This window comes from Anomaloglossus baeobatrachus, chromosome 2 (assembly GCF_048569485.1).
Source record: "Anomaloglossus baeobatrachus isolate aAnoBae1 chromosome 2, aAnoBae1.hap1, whole genome shotgun sequence".
Classification (NCBI taxonomy): domain Eukaryota; kingdom Metazoa; phylum Chordata; class Amphibia; order Anura; family Aromobatidae; genus Anomaloglossus; species Anomaloglossus baeobatrachus.
Window position 1 is genome coordinate 738,329,563 of NC_134354.1, and position 13,552 is coordinate 738,343,114.

The 13,552-nt window shown below is 52.3% G+C and overlaps 1 protein-coding gene across 1 annotated transcript in view; it reads right to left on the reverse strand.

Moving 5' to 3' along the window:
- The window catches only part of ZMYM2 (zinc finger MYM-type containing 2), a 241,936-nt gene that overhangs the window by 96,493 nt on the left and 131,891 nt on the right, over nucleotides 1-13,552 (reverse strand). The window contains exons 10-11 of the mRNA XM_075337404.1: nucleotides 6,739-6,911; nucleotides 6,407-6,572 (exon numbers count right to left, since the gene is read on the reverse strand). Coding sequence (XP_075193519.1) covers nucleotides 6,407-6,572; nucleotides 6,739-6,911 — 339 coding nt within the window. The remainder of the gene's footprint in view (nucleotides 1-6,406; nucleotides 6,573-6,738; nucleotides 6,912-13,552) is intronic.

Consider the following 13,552-nt stretch of genomic DNA (forward strand, 5'->3'; position numbering starts at 1 on the left):
AAGTGTATTACTTTGTGTGGCCTCCGGAGGCAGAAGCTATACACCCAATTGTCTGGGTCTCCCAATGGAGCGACAAAGAAAATTATATACCGTACTTTTCATTTTATAAGCTGCACCCCAAATTTAGAAAGAAAAAAAAAGGGGGGGGTGTGGGATATGGGGTCTGTCCTATAATCCGGTGGTGTTTTACTGGAGGGGGCGCCAGCCATGGTGGAGCAGGGTCACAGGAGGCAGGGGCAGTGCTGGAGTAGGGCGATGCAACAGGTGTCCCAGATCCTCGCTGCGGGCACTGTGAGGCAGGAGCAGCATCCAGAAACTGCAGGCTTCAAAAAAATGGCGCCTGAAGTCAGTGTGTGTGCAAATGGAGCTCTCAGCTCAATAACTAGCCAAGATCTTACCTGTGCACGGGCTACCTCCAGGCATCAATTTCCTTAAGTCCGCTGCAGGGAGATCAACGGGTCAGAGGCAGCACATGCGCAGATGAGATCTTGAGCAGAGAGCTCAATCTGTGCACGTGCAGACTTCAAACGCCATTATTTACAGCCCGCACCGGCGTCATTTTCAGAATGGCGGCCTCTGTCTCACAGCCCGCAGACAGCACAGCGTGCAACAGAGCGCCCGCAGCATCTCCTGTGACCCCTCTGAACCTCACCCACTAATCTACATTTGGATTATAAGACGCACCACCTAGACTGCCATCCCAAGCAAGGAGAGCACCATAAGGTTATATGCCCACGGGAGAAAATACCTGCGGACATATCCGCAGATTTCCCGCAGCAGCTCCCCGGATTCCAGCCAAATAGTTGTGGTAAACCTGCGGACATTCGTGCGACTTACCTGCGGAAGTCCCAGCCTCTATCTCTATAGCGGAGGACCAGGATTTCCGCAGGTAATTCCGCAGAAATAATTGACATGCAATTACGTGCGGCTGCAGGACATCCACATTGTCCGCAGCCGCACGTATCCACAGCGTGGACACAGCACTCCCCATGTCCCGTTGGATAACATGGGGAGTGTCTGTACATGCTGAAACCTGCGGATTTATCTGAAAAATCAAGAAAATCCACGGATTTTCCGCAGATAAACCTGCAGGTTTAATCTCCCGTGGACACATACCCTAAGGCTATGTTACCAAGTTGCAGATTTCTGCAACAAACAACTCTTTGCAAGAAAAATACGCACATTTTTGCAGCAGTTTTGCATTGTTTTTTTTTGGGGGGGGGCGGGGTTTTTATGCATTGTGATAGAAAGAATGCTGGAAAAAAAGAGAATTTTGTTTACTTACCGTAAATTCTTTTTCTTATAGTTCCGTATTGGGAGACCCAGACCATAGGTGTTTAGCTTCTGCCTCCGGAGGACACACAAAGTACTACACCTAAAAGTGTAGCTCCTCCCTCTGAGCTTATACACCCCCTGGTGAGCCAGTCCCAGCCAGTTTAGTGCAAAAGCTGAAGGAGAATTGCCACCCACAAGTAGAACAGAGCAAGAGCCGGAACAACCGGAGCCTCTGTCTACAACAACAGCCGGTGATAACACGCGGAACAAGAAAGTGCCAACAGGCAACAGGGAGGGAGCTGGGTCTCCCAATACGGAACTATAAGAAAAAGAATTTACGGTAAGTAAACAAAATTCTCTTTCTTTATCGTTCCTTTGGGAGACCCAGACCATGGGACGTCTCAAAGCAGTCCATGGGTTCGAAGTAAACAGAAAAACTGAGAAGTAGGCGGAGCCTTACTTCACAAATGGGCGACAGCCGCCTGAAGGATGCGTCTGCCCAAGCTCGCATCTGCCGAAGCATGAGCATGCACTCGGTAGTGCTTCGAAAAGGTATGCAGGCTAGTCCAAGTGGCAGCCTGACAGACTTGTTGAGCCGTAGCCTGGTGCCTGAAAGCCCAAGAGGCACCGACAGCTCTGGTCGAATGTGCCTTGATCCCCGGCGGGGGAGGCACCTGAGAACACTGGTAGGCGTCCGAAATGGTCGACCTAATCCAACGGGCTAAGGTCGGCTTAGAAGCAGAGAGGCCCTTGCGCCGACCTGTGGTTAGCACAAAAAGAGAGGTGCACCGCCTAAGAACAGCGGTGCGAGACAGATAGATCCGGAGAGCACGCACCAGATCCAGAGTATGCAGCGCTTTTTCAAAGCGATGAACAGGAGCCGGACAAAAGGAAGGTAGGGCAATGTCCTGGTTAAGGTGGAAAGGAGAGACCACCTTAGGAAGAAAGTCCGGAATCGGACGGAGAACCACCTTGTCTTGATGAAAAACCAAAAAAGGTGACTCCGAAGAGAGCGCATCTAAGTCGGAGACTCTCCTGAGGGAAGTTATGGCCACTAGAAAGACCACTTTCTGTGAAAGCCGAAACAAAGAAACCTCCCTAAGAGGCTCAAAGGGGGGTTTCTGCAAAACCGTGAGAACCAAATTGAGGTCCCAGGGATCCAAGGGCCGCCGGTAAGGCGGAATGATGTGAGACGCGCCCTGCATGAAGGTGCGGACCTGAGCCAGCCGAGCAAGACGCCGCTGGAACAGCACTGACAGAGCTGAGACTTGTCCCTTGAGAGAGTTTAGGGACAGTCCCTAGCTGCAGACCGGACTGTAGAAAGGACAGAAGGGTCGGCAAGGAAAATGGCCAAGGAGGATGGCCGGAAGAGCGACACCAGGACAGGAAATTTTTCCAAGTCCTGTGATAGATCTTGGCGGAGGAAGACTTACGGGCCCGAGTCATAGTGGAGATGACTTCAGGAGGGATACCAGAAGCAGTCAAGATCCAGGACTCAAGAGCCACGCCGTCAATTTGAGAGCCGCAGAATTCGGGCGGAAAAACGGACCTTGTGAGAGAAGGTCTGGACGGTCCGGAAGATGCCACGGCACCTCTACGGACAGGAGGAGCAGGTCTGGGTACCAAGCTCGCCTGAGCCAGTCCGGAGCAATGAAAATGACTCGACGGCCCTCCATTCTGATCTTGCACAGGACTCTGGGCAAGAGAGCTAGAAGGGGAAACACGTAGGACAGACGTAACTGGGACCAGTCTTGGACCAGAGCGTCCGCGGCGAATGCCTGAGGATTGTGACGGGATGCCATTAGGTCCACGTCCGGAGTGCCCCATTTGCGGCAGATTGACTGAAAAACTGCCGGGAGCAGGGACCACTCGCCACTGTCCACGGTTTGACGTCTGAGATAATCTGCCTCCCAGTTTTCCACGCCTGGGATGTGGACTGCGGATATGGTGGACTTGGAGTCCTCCGCCCATTGAAGGATGCGTTGTACCTCCAACAATGCCAGGCGGCTGTGTGTCCCGCCTTGGTGATTGATGTAGACAACCGCTGTCGCGTTGTCCGACTGGACTCGGATGTGCCTGCCCGCCAGCAGATGGTGAAAACCTAGGAGAGCCAGAAGCACGGCTCTGGTTTCCAGCACATTGATCGAAAGGGCTGACTCGGACGGAGTCCAAGTGCCGTGCGCTCGGTGGTGGAGACATACCGCTCCCCAGCCGGATAGACTGGCATCCGTGGTGAGGATCACCCAGGACGGGGCCAGAAAGGAGCGCCCCTGGGACAGAGAGGGGCCAAAGAGAGAGCTCCTGGTCTGTGGCGACAGAGCCACTAACCTGTGTAAGGAGGAAGGCCGCTTGTCCCAGCAGCGGAGAATGTCCAGCTGCAGGGGACGCAGATGGAACTGGGCAAAGGGAATAGCCTCCATTGACGCCACCATTTGACCCAGCACCTGCATCAGGCGCCTGAGGGAATAACGGCGGGGCCTCAGCAGAGAGCGCACCGCCAGTTGGAGGGACTGCTGTTTGACTAAGGGCAACTTCACAAGTGCCGGCAAAGTCTCGAACTGCATCCCTAGGTACGTGAGACTCTGGGTCGGAGTCAGAGTGGATTTGGGAAGATTGACAAGCCACCCGAATTGGGCTAGAGTGGCGAGAGTGAGCGAGACACTCCGCTGACAGTCCACGCTGGATGAAGCCTTTACCAGAAGGTCGTCCAGGTAAGGGATCACTGCCAACCCCTGTAGGTGCAGGACCGCAATCACTGCTGCCATGACCTTGGTGAATACCCGAGGAGCTGTGGCCAACCCGAAGGGGAGAGCCACGAATTGGAAATGTTCCCCTCCGATTGCAAAACGTAGCCAACGCTGGTGTGAAACTGCAATTGGCACATGCAGATAGGCATCTCTGATGTCGATGGATGCCAGGAAATCCCCTTGGGTCATAGAGGCAATGACTGATCGCAGAGACTCCATGCGAAAATGCCGCACCTGAACATGCTTGTTGAGAAGCTTGAGATCCAGGATGGGCCGGAAGGAACCGTCCTTTTTGGGGACTAGGAAGAGATTTGAGTAGAAACCTCTGAACCATTCCCGGGCGGGAACCGGTACAATTACTCCGTTGGCCTGCAAGGATGCCACGGCCTGTGAGAAGGCGGCGGCCTTGGAGCAGGGGGGAGTTGAGAGAAAAAATCTGTTTGGCGGGCTGGAAGAGAATTCTATCCTGTAGCTGTGGGAGATGATATCCCTTACCCACTGATCGGAGACGTGTTGAAACCACGCGTCGCCAAAGTGGGAGAGCCTGCCACTGACTAAGGACGTTGCTGGCGCGGACAGATAGTCACAAGGAGGCTGCCTTGGTGGCAGCACCTCCTGTTGTCTTTTGTGGACGCGCTTTTGGGCGCCAGTTGGATTTCTGGTCCTTGGCTGAGTTAGTGGATGAGGCCGAGGGCTTAGAGGACGACCAGTTGGAGGAACGAAAGGAACGAAACCTCGACTGATTCCTGCCCTGGACAGGTTTCCTGGTTTTGGTTTTTGGCATGGAAGTACTCTTCCCGCCAGTAGCTTCCTTGATAATTCCTTGACGTCCCTTTTGTCACGTGATAGGGGCGTGTTCAAAATACTATCACGTGACAAAGGGACGTCATCCCTGGAAGCAGCCCATACAGTCTAGCATCTACACTGAGCACAGTGTGACCGCTGGAGAGGTTTGCGCACTCACGAGATTATGGGCGGGTACTTGCTGATAACAATCACAGCCCCGCCCATAATCACTTGTCTGCGAACACGTCACCAGCGGTCACACTGCTCAGTCCTGTGAGACTGGCACTGGGCATGCGCGGGGATGGCTGGAGCAGCTATGGAAAGGAGCGATGGGGGGCGGCATACAGGACCAGGGGGCAGAATAACGGACGGCAGAGAGCCCGCCCCCGTGTCACATTTACAGAATCTGCATACAAAAAGGAACCACTTTATAAACTCTTTAATTTGGTCTCACATGGGGCACAATAATAACAGGGACCTTTCTAGAATGCAGCACAGGAGCTGCAGAGGGGGAATCTTTTAGGTTTTGGGCGAAATTTCTGCTGACAGGTTCCCTATAACAACACCGCCGACACAGTGGGGTGAGAAGGGACATGCCGGGAGTCCAGACTTGGACCCGCTTTTCTTCAAACTCTTTCCAAAAATCAAAAATCAGATGAGAATGCATGTGTGGATGTATGCCTCCTGAACACAAAGCGATAAACTGGCTAGATGTGGTTCTCCAGGGGGTGTATAAGCTCAGAGGGAGGAGCTACACTTTTAAGTGTAGTACTTTGTGTGTCCTCCGGAGGCAGAAGCTAAACACCCATGGTCTGGGTCTCCCAAAGGAACGATAAAGAAAACGCAGAAACAATTGACATGTCAACTGGGAGGTGCTGATTTTTTTCTGCACCAAAATCTTCAAGGAGAAAAAAATCTATCGTGTGCACAGCACTTCAGGGTTCTCATAGACTTTGCTGGGATGCATTTTCCCTGGCAGATTGATTAAAATCTGCAAGAAAAAAAACGCAGTGTGTGCATACAGCTGCTCTACATCTCTGAAGAGAACTGACGAGAGAGAGAGGTATATATACTGTATGTCACACATATACATGAAACTGATTTGTATACTCGCAGTCACGTACAGACTAGTCTCAAACTGCTTCTCTCAAGAGAAGAAAGTTGAAAAACGCGCAGGAGACTAAACGGCACGTAACAGCGAGGATGCTAATTGCTTACATGCTGTAATCTGAATGCCCTAATGCAAGATACTGCAGACTTATCTGAACTCTGACAAACCCTTCATTCATTCCCACACGTATTGGTTAAAAAAAAAGTTTCAACGCTCTCCAGTGAGGGTACACCAAAATGGATTGGTATTTGCTGATGTGAACCATATGTGCTATAGCGGCTCAGCAATGCATTCGTCTCATTCATTCTATCACAATCATCAGCAATATTAAGAGATGACCAATCACTAATGTGACAAGTCATTGTACTGTATGTAATAAACTATCTTGGAGATGACAGATTTCTATGTGATCGGCTTATAAATAGTAAAAATTGCTCGTGTAGGAGTAGTTGACCCAGACCAATGTGTATATAAAGTAGCACCCTACCAAGATGCATGTTTTCCGGGCCCTTCTGAGTGGTCATGTTGGGCTCATTCTGCTGGCTGTAAAAGCGCAGTAAGCAGTGCTGGTCACAGAAGTTCTTTATTGTTCCTCGCCACTGTACTTTCTCCTTCAGTGTCCCTTGAGTTCTACAGCAGTCACATCTCGCTGCCTGAAAGAAATAAAACAATTCATTTTAATCAACAGCTTGAAATGTAAAAAAATAAAAAATGAAATTTGTGGTGGCTATGTGCATTTCTTTTTAGAACATAAAATAAGTTTCACCTATTGGGATCAGGGCTCATTAAAAGCCGATATACACCATCAGCTCCTGTTACCTTGTAATACCAATCTTGAAATTTTTTACTGCAGTCGTCAGTGCAGAAATCTCTTAGTTTGCCATCGAACTCTCTAGTCGCTCCTCTTCTGCACATCTGAAAGCAGTAGTTGCAGGTCACACATTTCAATCCCAGCCGCTTTGCAAAATCCTGTTTGTATAGTAGCTTACAACCTGCAAAAGGAGGAACAAACTCGATTATACTCACCAATGGCCATAAATTTCAATTACATTTATAAAAAAAAAGAAGGGAATTTTGTTTACTTACCGTAAATTCCTTTTCTTCTAGCTCCAATTGGGAGACCCAGACAATTGGGTGTATAGGCTATGCCTCCGGAGGCCGCACAAAGTATTACACTAAAAGTGTAAAGCCCCTCCCCTTCTGCGTATACACCCCCCGTGCTCCCACGGGCTCCTCAGTTTTGGTGCATAAGCAAGAAGGAGGAAAAAAATTATAAACTGGTTTAAAGTAAATTCAATCCGAAGGAATATCGGAGAACTGAAACCATTCAACATGAACAACATGTGTACACAAAAAAACAGGGGCGGGTGCTGGGTCTCCCAATTGGAGCTAGAAGAAAAGGAATTTACGGTAAGTAAACAAAATTCCCTTCTTCTTTGTCGCTCCATTGGGAGACCCAGACAATTGGGACGTCCAAAAGCAGTCCCTGGGTGGGTAAATAATACCTCATAATAGAGCCGTAACGGCTCCGTCCTACAGGTGGGCAACCGCCGCCTGAAGGACTCGCCTACCTAGGCTGGCATCCGCCGAAGCATAGGTATGCACCTGATAGTGTTTCGTGAAAGTGTGCAGGCTCGACCAGGTAGCCGCCTGACACACCTGTTGAGCCGTAGCCTGGTGCCTCAAAGCCCAGGACGCACCCACGGCTCTGGTAGAATGGGCCTTCAGCCCTGAGGGAACCGGAAGCCCAGCAGAACGGTAAGCTTCGAGAATTGGTTCCTTGATCCACCGAGCCAGGGTTGATTTGGAAGCCTGTGACCCTTTACGCTGGCCAGCGACAAGGACAAAGAGTGCATCCGAGCGGCGCAGGGGCGCCGTACGAGAAGAAGGGAATTTTGTTACTTACCGTAAATTCCTTTTCTTCTAGCTCCAATTGGGAGACCCAGACGATTGGGTGTATAGCTACTGCCTCCGGAGGCCACACAAAGCATTACACTAAAAAGTGTAAGGCCCCTCCCCTTCTGGCTATACACCCCCCGTGGGAACACGGGATGCTCAGTTTTAGTGCCAAAGCAAGAAGGAGGAAAGCCAATAACTGGTTTAAACAAATTCAATCCGAAGAACATCGGAGAACTGAAAACCGTTCAACATGAACAACATGTGTACCCGAAAAAACCAAAAATCCCGAAGGAAACAGGGCGGGTGCTGGGTCTCCCAATTGGAGCTAGAAGAAAAGGAATTTACGGTAAGTAACAAAATTCCCTTCTTCTTCGGCGCTCCATTGGGAGACCCAGACGATTGGGACGTCCAAAAGCAGTCCCTGGGTGGGTAAATTAATACCTCATGTTAGAGCTGCAAAAACAGCCCTTCCCTACGAGGAGGCAACCGCCGCCTGCAGGACTCTTCTACCTAGGCTGGCGTCCGCCGAAGCATAGGTATGCACCTGATAATGTTTGGTGAAAGTGTGCAGACTCGACCAGGTAGCTGCCTGGCACACCTGTTGAGCCGTAGCTTGGTGTCGTAATGCCCAGGACGCACCCACGGCTCTGGTAGAATGGGCCTTCAGCCCTGAAGGAACCGGAAGCCCGGCAGAACGGTAGGCTTCAAGGATTGGTTCCTTGATCCATCGAGCCAGGGTGGATTTGGAAGCCTGCGACCCTTTGCGCTGACCGGCGACAAGGACAAAGAGTGCATCCGAGCGGCGCAGGGGCGCCGTGCGGGAAATGTAGATTCTGAGTGCTCTCACCAGATCTAACAAATGCAAATCCTTTTCATACTGATGAACTGGATGAGTACAAAGAGAAGGTAAGGAGATATCCTGATTGAGATGAAAGGAGGATACCACCTTAGGGAGAAACTCCGGGATCGGGCGCAGCACTACCTTGTCCTGGTGAAAAACCAGGAAGGGGGCTTTAGCTGACAGCGCTGCCAGTTCGGACACCCTCCGAAGAGACGTGACCGCTACCAGAAAGGCCACTTTCTGTGAGAGTCGAGAAAGTGAAACATCCCTCAGAGGCTCGAAGGGCGGCTTCTGTAGAGCAACTAGCACCCTGTTCAGATCCCATGGGTCTAACGGCCGTTTGTACGGAGGGACGATGTGACGAACCCCCTGCAGGAACGTGCGTACCTGAGGAAGTCGTGCTAGACGCTTTTGAAAAAATACAGATAGCGCTGAGACTTGCCCTTTAAGGGAGCCGAGCGACAAACCTTTTTCCAACCCAGATTGTAGGAAGGAAAGAAACGTAGGCAATGCAAATGGCCAGGGGGACACTCCCTGAACAGAGCACCAGGATAAGAATATCTTCCACGTCCTGTGGTAGATCTTAGCAGACGTGGGCTTCCTAGCTTGTCTCATGGTGGCAACAACACCTTGAGATAATCCTGAAGACGCTAGGACCCAGGACTCAATGGCCACACAGTCAGGTTCAGGGCCAAAGAATTCCGATGGAAAAACGGCCCTTGTGACAGCAAGTCTGGTCGATCTGGCAGCGCCCACGGTTGTCCGACCGTGAGATGCCACAGATCCGGGTACCACGACCTCCTCGGCCAGTCTGGGGCGACGAGTATGACGCGGCGGCAATCGGACCTGATCTTGCGTAGCACTCTGGGCAAGAGTGCCAGAGGTGGAAACACATAGGGCAGCTGGAACTGCGACCAATCCTGCACTAAGGCGTCTGCCGCCAGAGCTCTTAGATCGCGAGACCGCGCCATGAAGGCCGGAACCTTGTTGTTGTGCCGAGACGCCATTAGGTCGACGTCCGGCATTCCCCAGCGGCGACAGATTTCCTGAAACACGTCCGGGTGAAGGGACCATTCCCCTGCATCCATCCCCTGGCGACTGAGAAAGTCTGCTTCCCAGTTTTCTACGCCCGGGATGTGAACTGCGGATATGGTGGAGGCCGTGGCTTCCACCCACAGCAGAATCCGCCGGACTTCCTGGAAGGCTTGCCGACTGCGTGTCCCGCCTTGGTGGTTGATGTATGCCACCGCTGTTGAGTTGTCCGACTGAATTCGGATCTGCTTGCCTTCCAGCCACTGTTGGAAGGCCAGTAGGGCCAGATACACTGCCCTGATTTCCAGAACATTGATCTGAAGAGTGGACTCCTGCTGAGTCCACGTACCCTGAGCCCTGTGGTGGAGAAAAACTGCTCCCCACCCCGACAGACTCGCGTCTGTCGTGACCACCGCCCAGGAAGGGGGTAGGAAGGACCTTCCCCGTGACAATGAGGTGGGAAGAAGCCACCACTGAAGCGAGTCCTTGGTTGTCTGGGAGAGGAGGACTTCCTTGTCTAAGGACGTCGACCTCCCGTCCCATTGGCGGAGAATGTCCCATTGAAGTGGGCGCAGATGAAACTGGGCAAACGGAACTGCTTCCATTGTCGCCACCATCTTCCCTAGGAAGTGCATGAGGCGTCTTAAGGGGTGCGATTGACCTTGAAGGAGAAACTGCACCCCTGACTGTAGCGACCTCTGCTTGTCCAGCGGAAGCTTCACTACCGCTGAGAGAGTATGAAACTCCATGCCAAGGTATGTCAGTGATTGGGTCGGTGACATGTTTGACTTTGAAAAGTTGATGATCCACCCAAAAGTCTGGAGCGTCTCCAGCGCAACGTTTAGGCTGTGTTGGCATGCTTCCTGAGAGGGTGCCTTGACAAGCAGATCGTCTAAGTAAGGGATCACCGAGTGTCCTTGAGAGTGCAAGATTGCTACTACTGCTGCCATGACCTTGGTGAAAACCCGTGGGGCTGTCGCCAGACCGAAGGGCAGGGCTACAAACTGAAGATGGTCGTCTTCTACCACGAAGCGTAGAAAACGCTGGTGCTCTGGAGCAATCGGCACGTGGAGATAAGCATCTTTGATGTCTATTGACGCTAGAAAATCTCCTTGAGACATTGAGGCAATGACAGAGCGGAGGGATTCCATCCGGAACCGCCTGGTTTTTACGTGCTTGTTGAGCAGTTTTAGGTCCAGAACAGGACGGAACGAGCCGTCCTTTTTTGGTACCACAAACAGATTGGAGTAAAAACCTTGACCTCGTTCCTGAAGATGAACAGGGATCACCACTCCTTCTGCCCTTAGAGAGCATACCGCTTGCAGAAGGGCATCGGTTCGGTCGGGAGGTGGAGAAGTTCTGAAGAACCGAGGCGGAGGACGAGAACTGAACTCTATCCTGTACCCGTGGGACAAAACGTCTGTTACCCACCGGTCCTTGACCTGTGGCAGCCAAATGTCGCAAAAGCGGGAGAGTCTGCCACCGACCGATGATGCGGAGGGAGGAGGCCGAAAGTCATGAGGTAGCCGCCTTGGAAGCGGTTCCTCCGGTTGCTTTCTTAGGGCGTGAGTGAGCCCGCCAGGAATCTGAGCTCCTCTGCTCCTTCTGAGTCCCCTTGGACGAGGAGAATTGGGCCCTGCCCGAGCCTCGAAAGGACCGAAACCTCGACTGTCCTCTCCTCTGTTGAGGTTTGCTTGATCTGGGCTGGGGTAAGGAAGAATCCTTACCCTTCGACTGTTTAATGATTTCAGCTAATTGCTCACCAAACAGTCTGTCTCCAGATAATGGTAAACTGGTTAAGCATTTTTTGGAAGCAGAATCTGCTTTCCATTCCTTTAACCACAAGGCTCTGCGCAAAACCACAGAGTTGGCGGACGCCATAGAGGTACGGCTCGTGGAGTCTAGGACCGCATTGATAGCGTAAGTCGCAAACGCAGACATTTGCGAGGTTAAGGACGCCACTTGCGGCACTGATGGACGTATGAGAGAGTCCACCTGCTCTAGACCAGCTGAAATAGCTTGGAGTGCCCACACGGCCGCGAATGCTGGAGCAAACGACGCGCCGATAGCTTCATAGACCGATTTCAACCAAAGGTCCATCTGTCTGTCATTGGCATCTTTTAGTGAAGCCCCATCTTCCACTGCAACTATGGACCTAGCCGCAAGCCTGGAGATTGGGGGGTCCACTTTTGGACACTGGGTCCAGCGTTTGACCACGTCAGGGGGAAAGGGATAGCGTGTATCCTTAAGACGTTTGGAGAAACGCTTGTCTGGATGAGTATGGTGTTTCTGGACTGCTTCTCTGAAGTCAGAGTGGTCCAGAAAAGTACTCAATTTATGCTTGGGATACCTGAAATGGAATTTCTCCTGCTGTGCAGCTGCCTCCTCCGCTGAAGGGGCTGGGGGAGAAATATCCAACAGTCTATTGATGGCCGCTATAAGATCATTTACCATAGCGTCACCATCAGGAGTATCCAGATTGAGAGCGGTCTCAGGATTAGACTCCTGATCAGCTACCTCTGCCTCATCATACAGAGAAGCCTCTCGCTGAGACCCTGACCAGTGTGATGACGTCGAGGGTCTTTCCCAGCGAGCTCGCTTAGGCTGCCTGGGACTGTCGTCCGAGTCAGAGCCGTCAGCCTGTGATGCCTGAGACCCCCTTGTAGCCTGGACTAGTTCCAACTGAGGGGGACCGGGGAACATTGCATCAACAGTGTCCATGGTCTGAGTGACCGGCCTGGACTGCAAAGTTTCAAGAATTTTTGACATAGTCACAGACATCTTATCAGCAAAAACTGCAAACTCTGTCCCCGTCACTGGGGCAGGGTTCACAGGCGTCTCTGCCTGGGCCACTACCACCATAGGCTCCGGCTGACGAAGTGGCACAGGGACCGAACATTGCACACAATGGGGGTCAGAGGAACCTGCCGGTAGATCAGCCCCACATGCGGTACAGGCAGCATATAAAGCCTGTGCCTTGGCACCCTTGCTTTTTGCGGATGACATGCTGTTGTCTCCTCAGAGCAATAGGGTATAAGCCAAGAAGCGACCGTACAGTGCAATATATAGGTACAGACAAAAAGTACACTAAATAACACTGTGGCACTAGTGGGGTCAGCACTTTTGTGCTGCTTACCGCCCGCTAAACAGCGGGTGTGTGGTCGCCAGAATCCCTTGTCTGGGTCTCCCAGGGCTATGTCCGTTCTCCAGCTCAGACTGTATGCAGGAATGGCTGCCAGCGTCCTGTGAAGAGGGGCGGGCCGTGGGCGTGCTGCAGACAAAAAGCGGGAAACTGGCGTCCCACTGTGCCCAGTGAGAGGGCTGGAGTATGTAAATAAGACTCCAGCCCTCGGCGCTGACTATTGTACAGCGTCTCTCCCCTTCCGTGATTGACAGGGTTGGGGGCGGGAACGAAGCGGAGCTAGGCCGCAAAAGCCGGGGACTAGATTTATGAGCGCTGCCGCCGTAAAAGCGCGGTCAGCGCGAGTCCCCGGCGCACTACAAGTCTCAGCTGCGCCGCCGCTCCAGGGGCGGTCGGCGCGGTAGTTCCCAACACAGAAAAGTCACTCAGCAAGGCTGTAGTGACTAAGACCCATGCGCACAGCGCTAGTGTCCCCGGCGCACTAGAACACCCAGCAACACTGGCGTGTGTCTGTGCCTGTCTGTACGGGGACACAGAGTACCTGAATGTTGCAGGGCCATGTCCCTGACGGCACTCAGCTCCGTATCCAGCAGGATCTCCGGGTCTGTGGATGGAGCCCGGCCTCAGAGTCTGGAGGCCGTTAAGATCCCACTTCCCCAGAGCCCTTCAGTGGGATGGGGAAGGAAAGCAGCATGTGGGCTCCAGCCTCCGTACCCGCA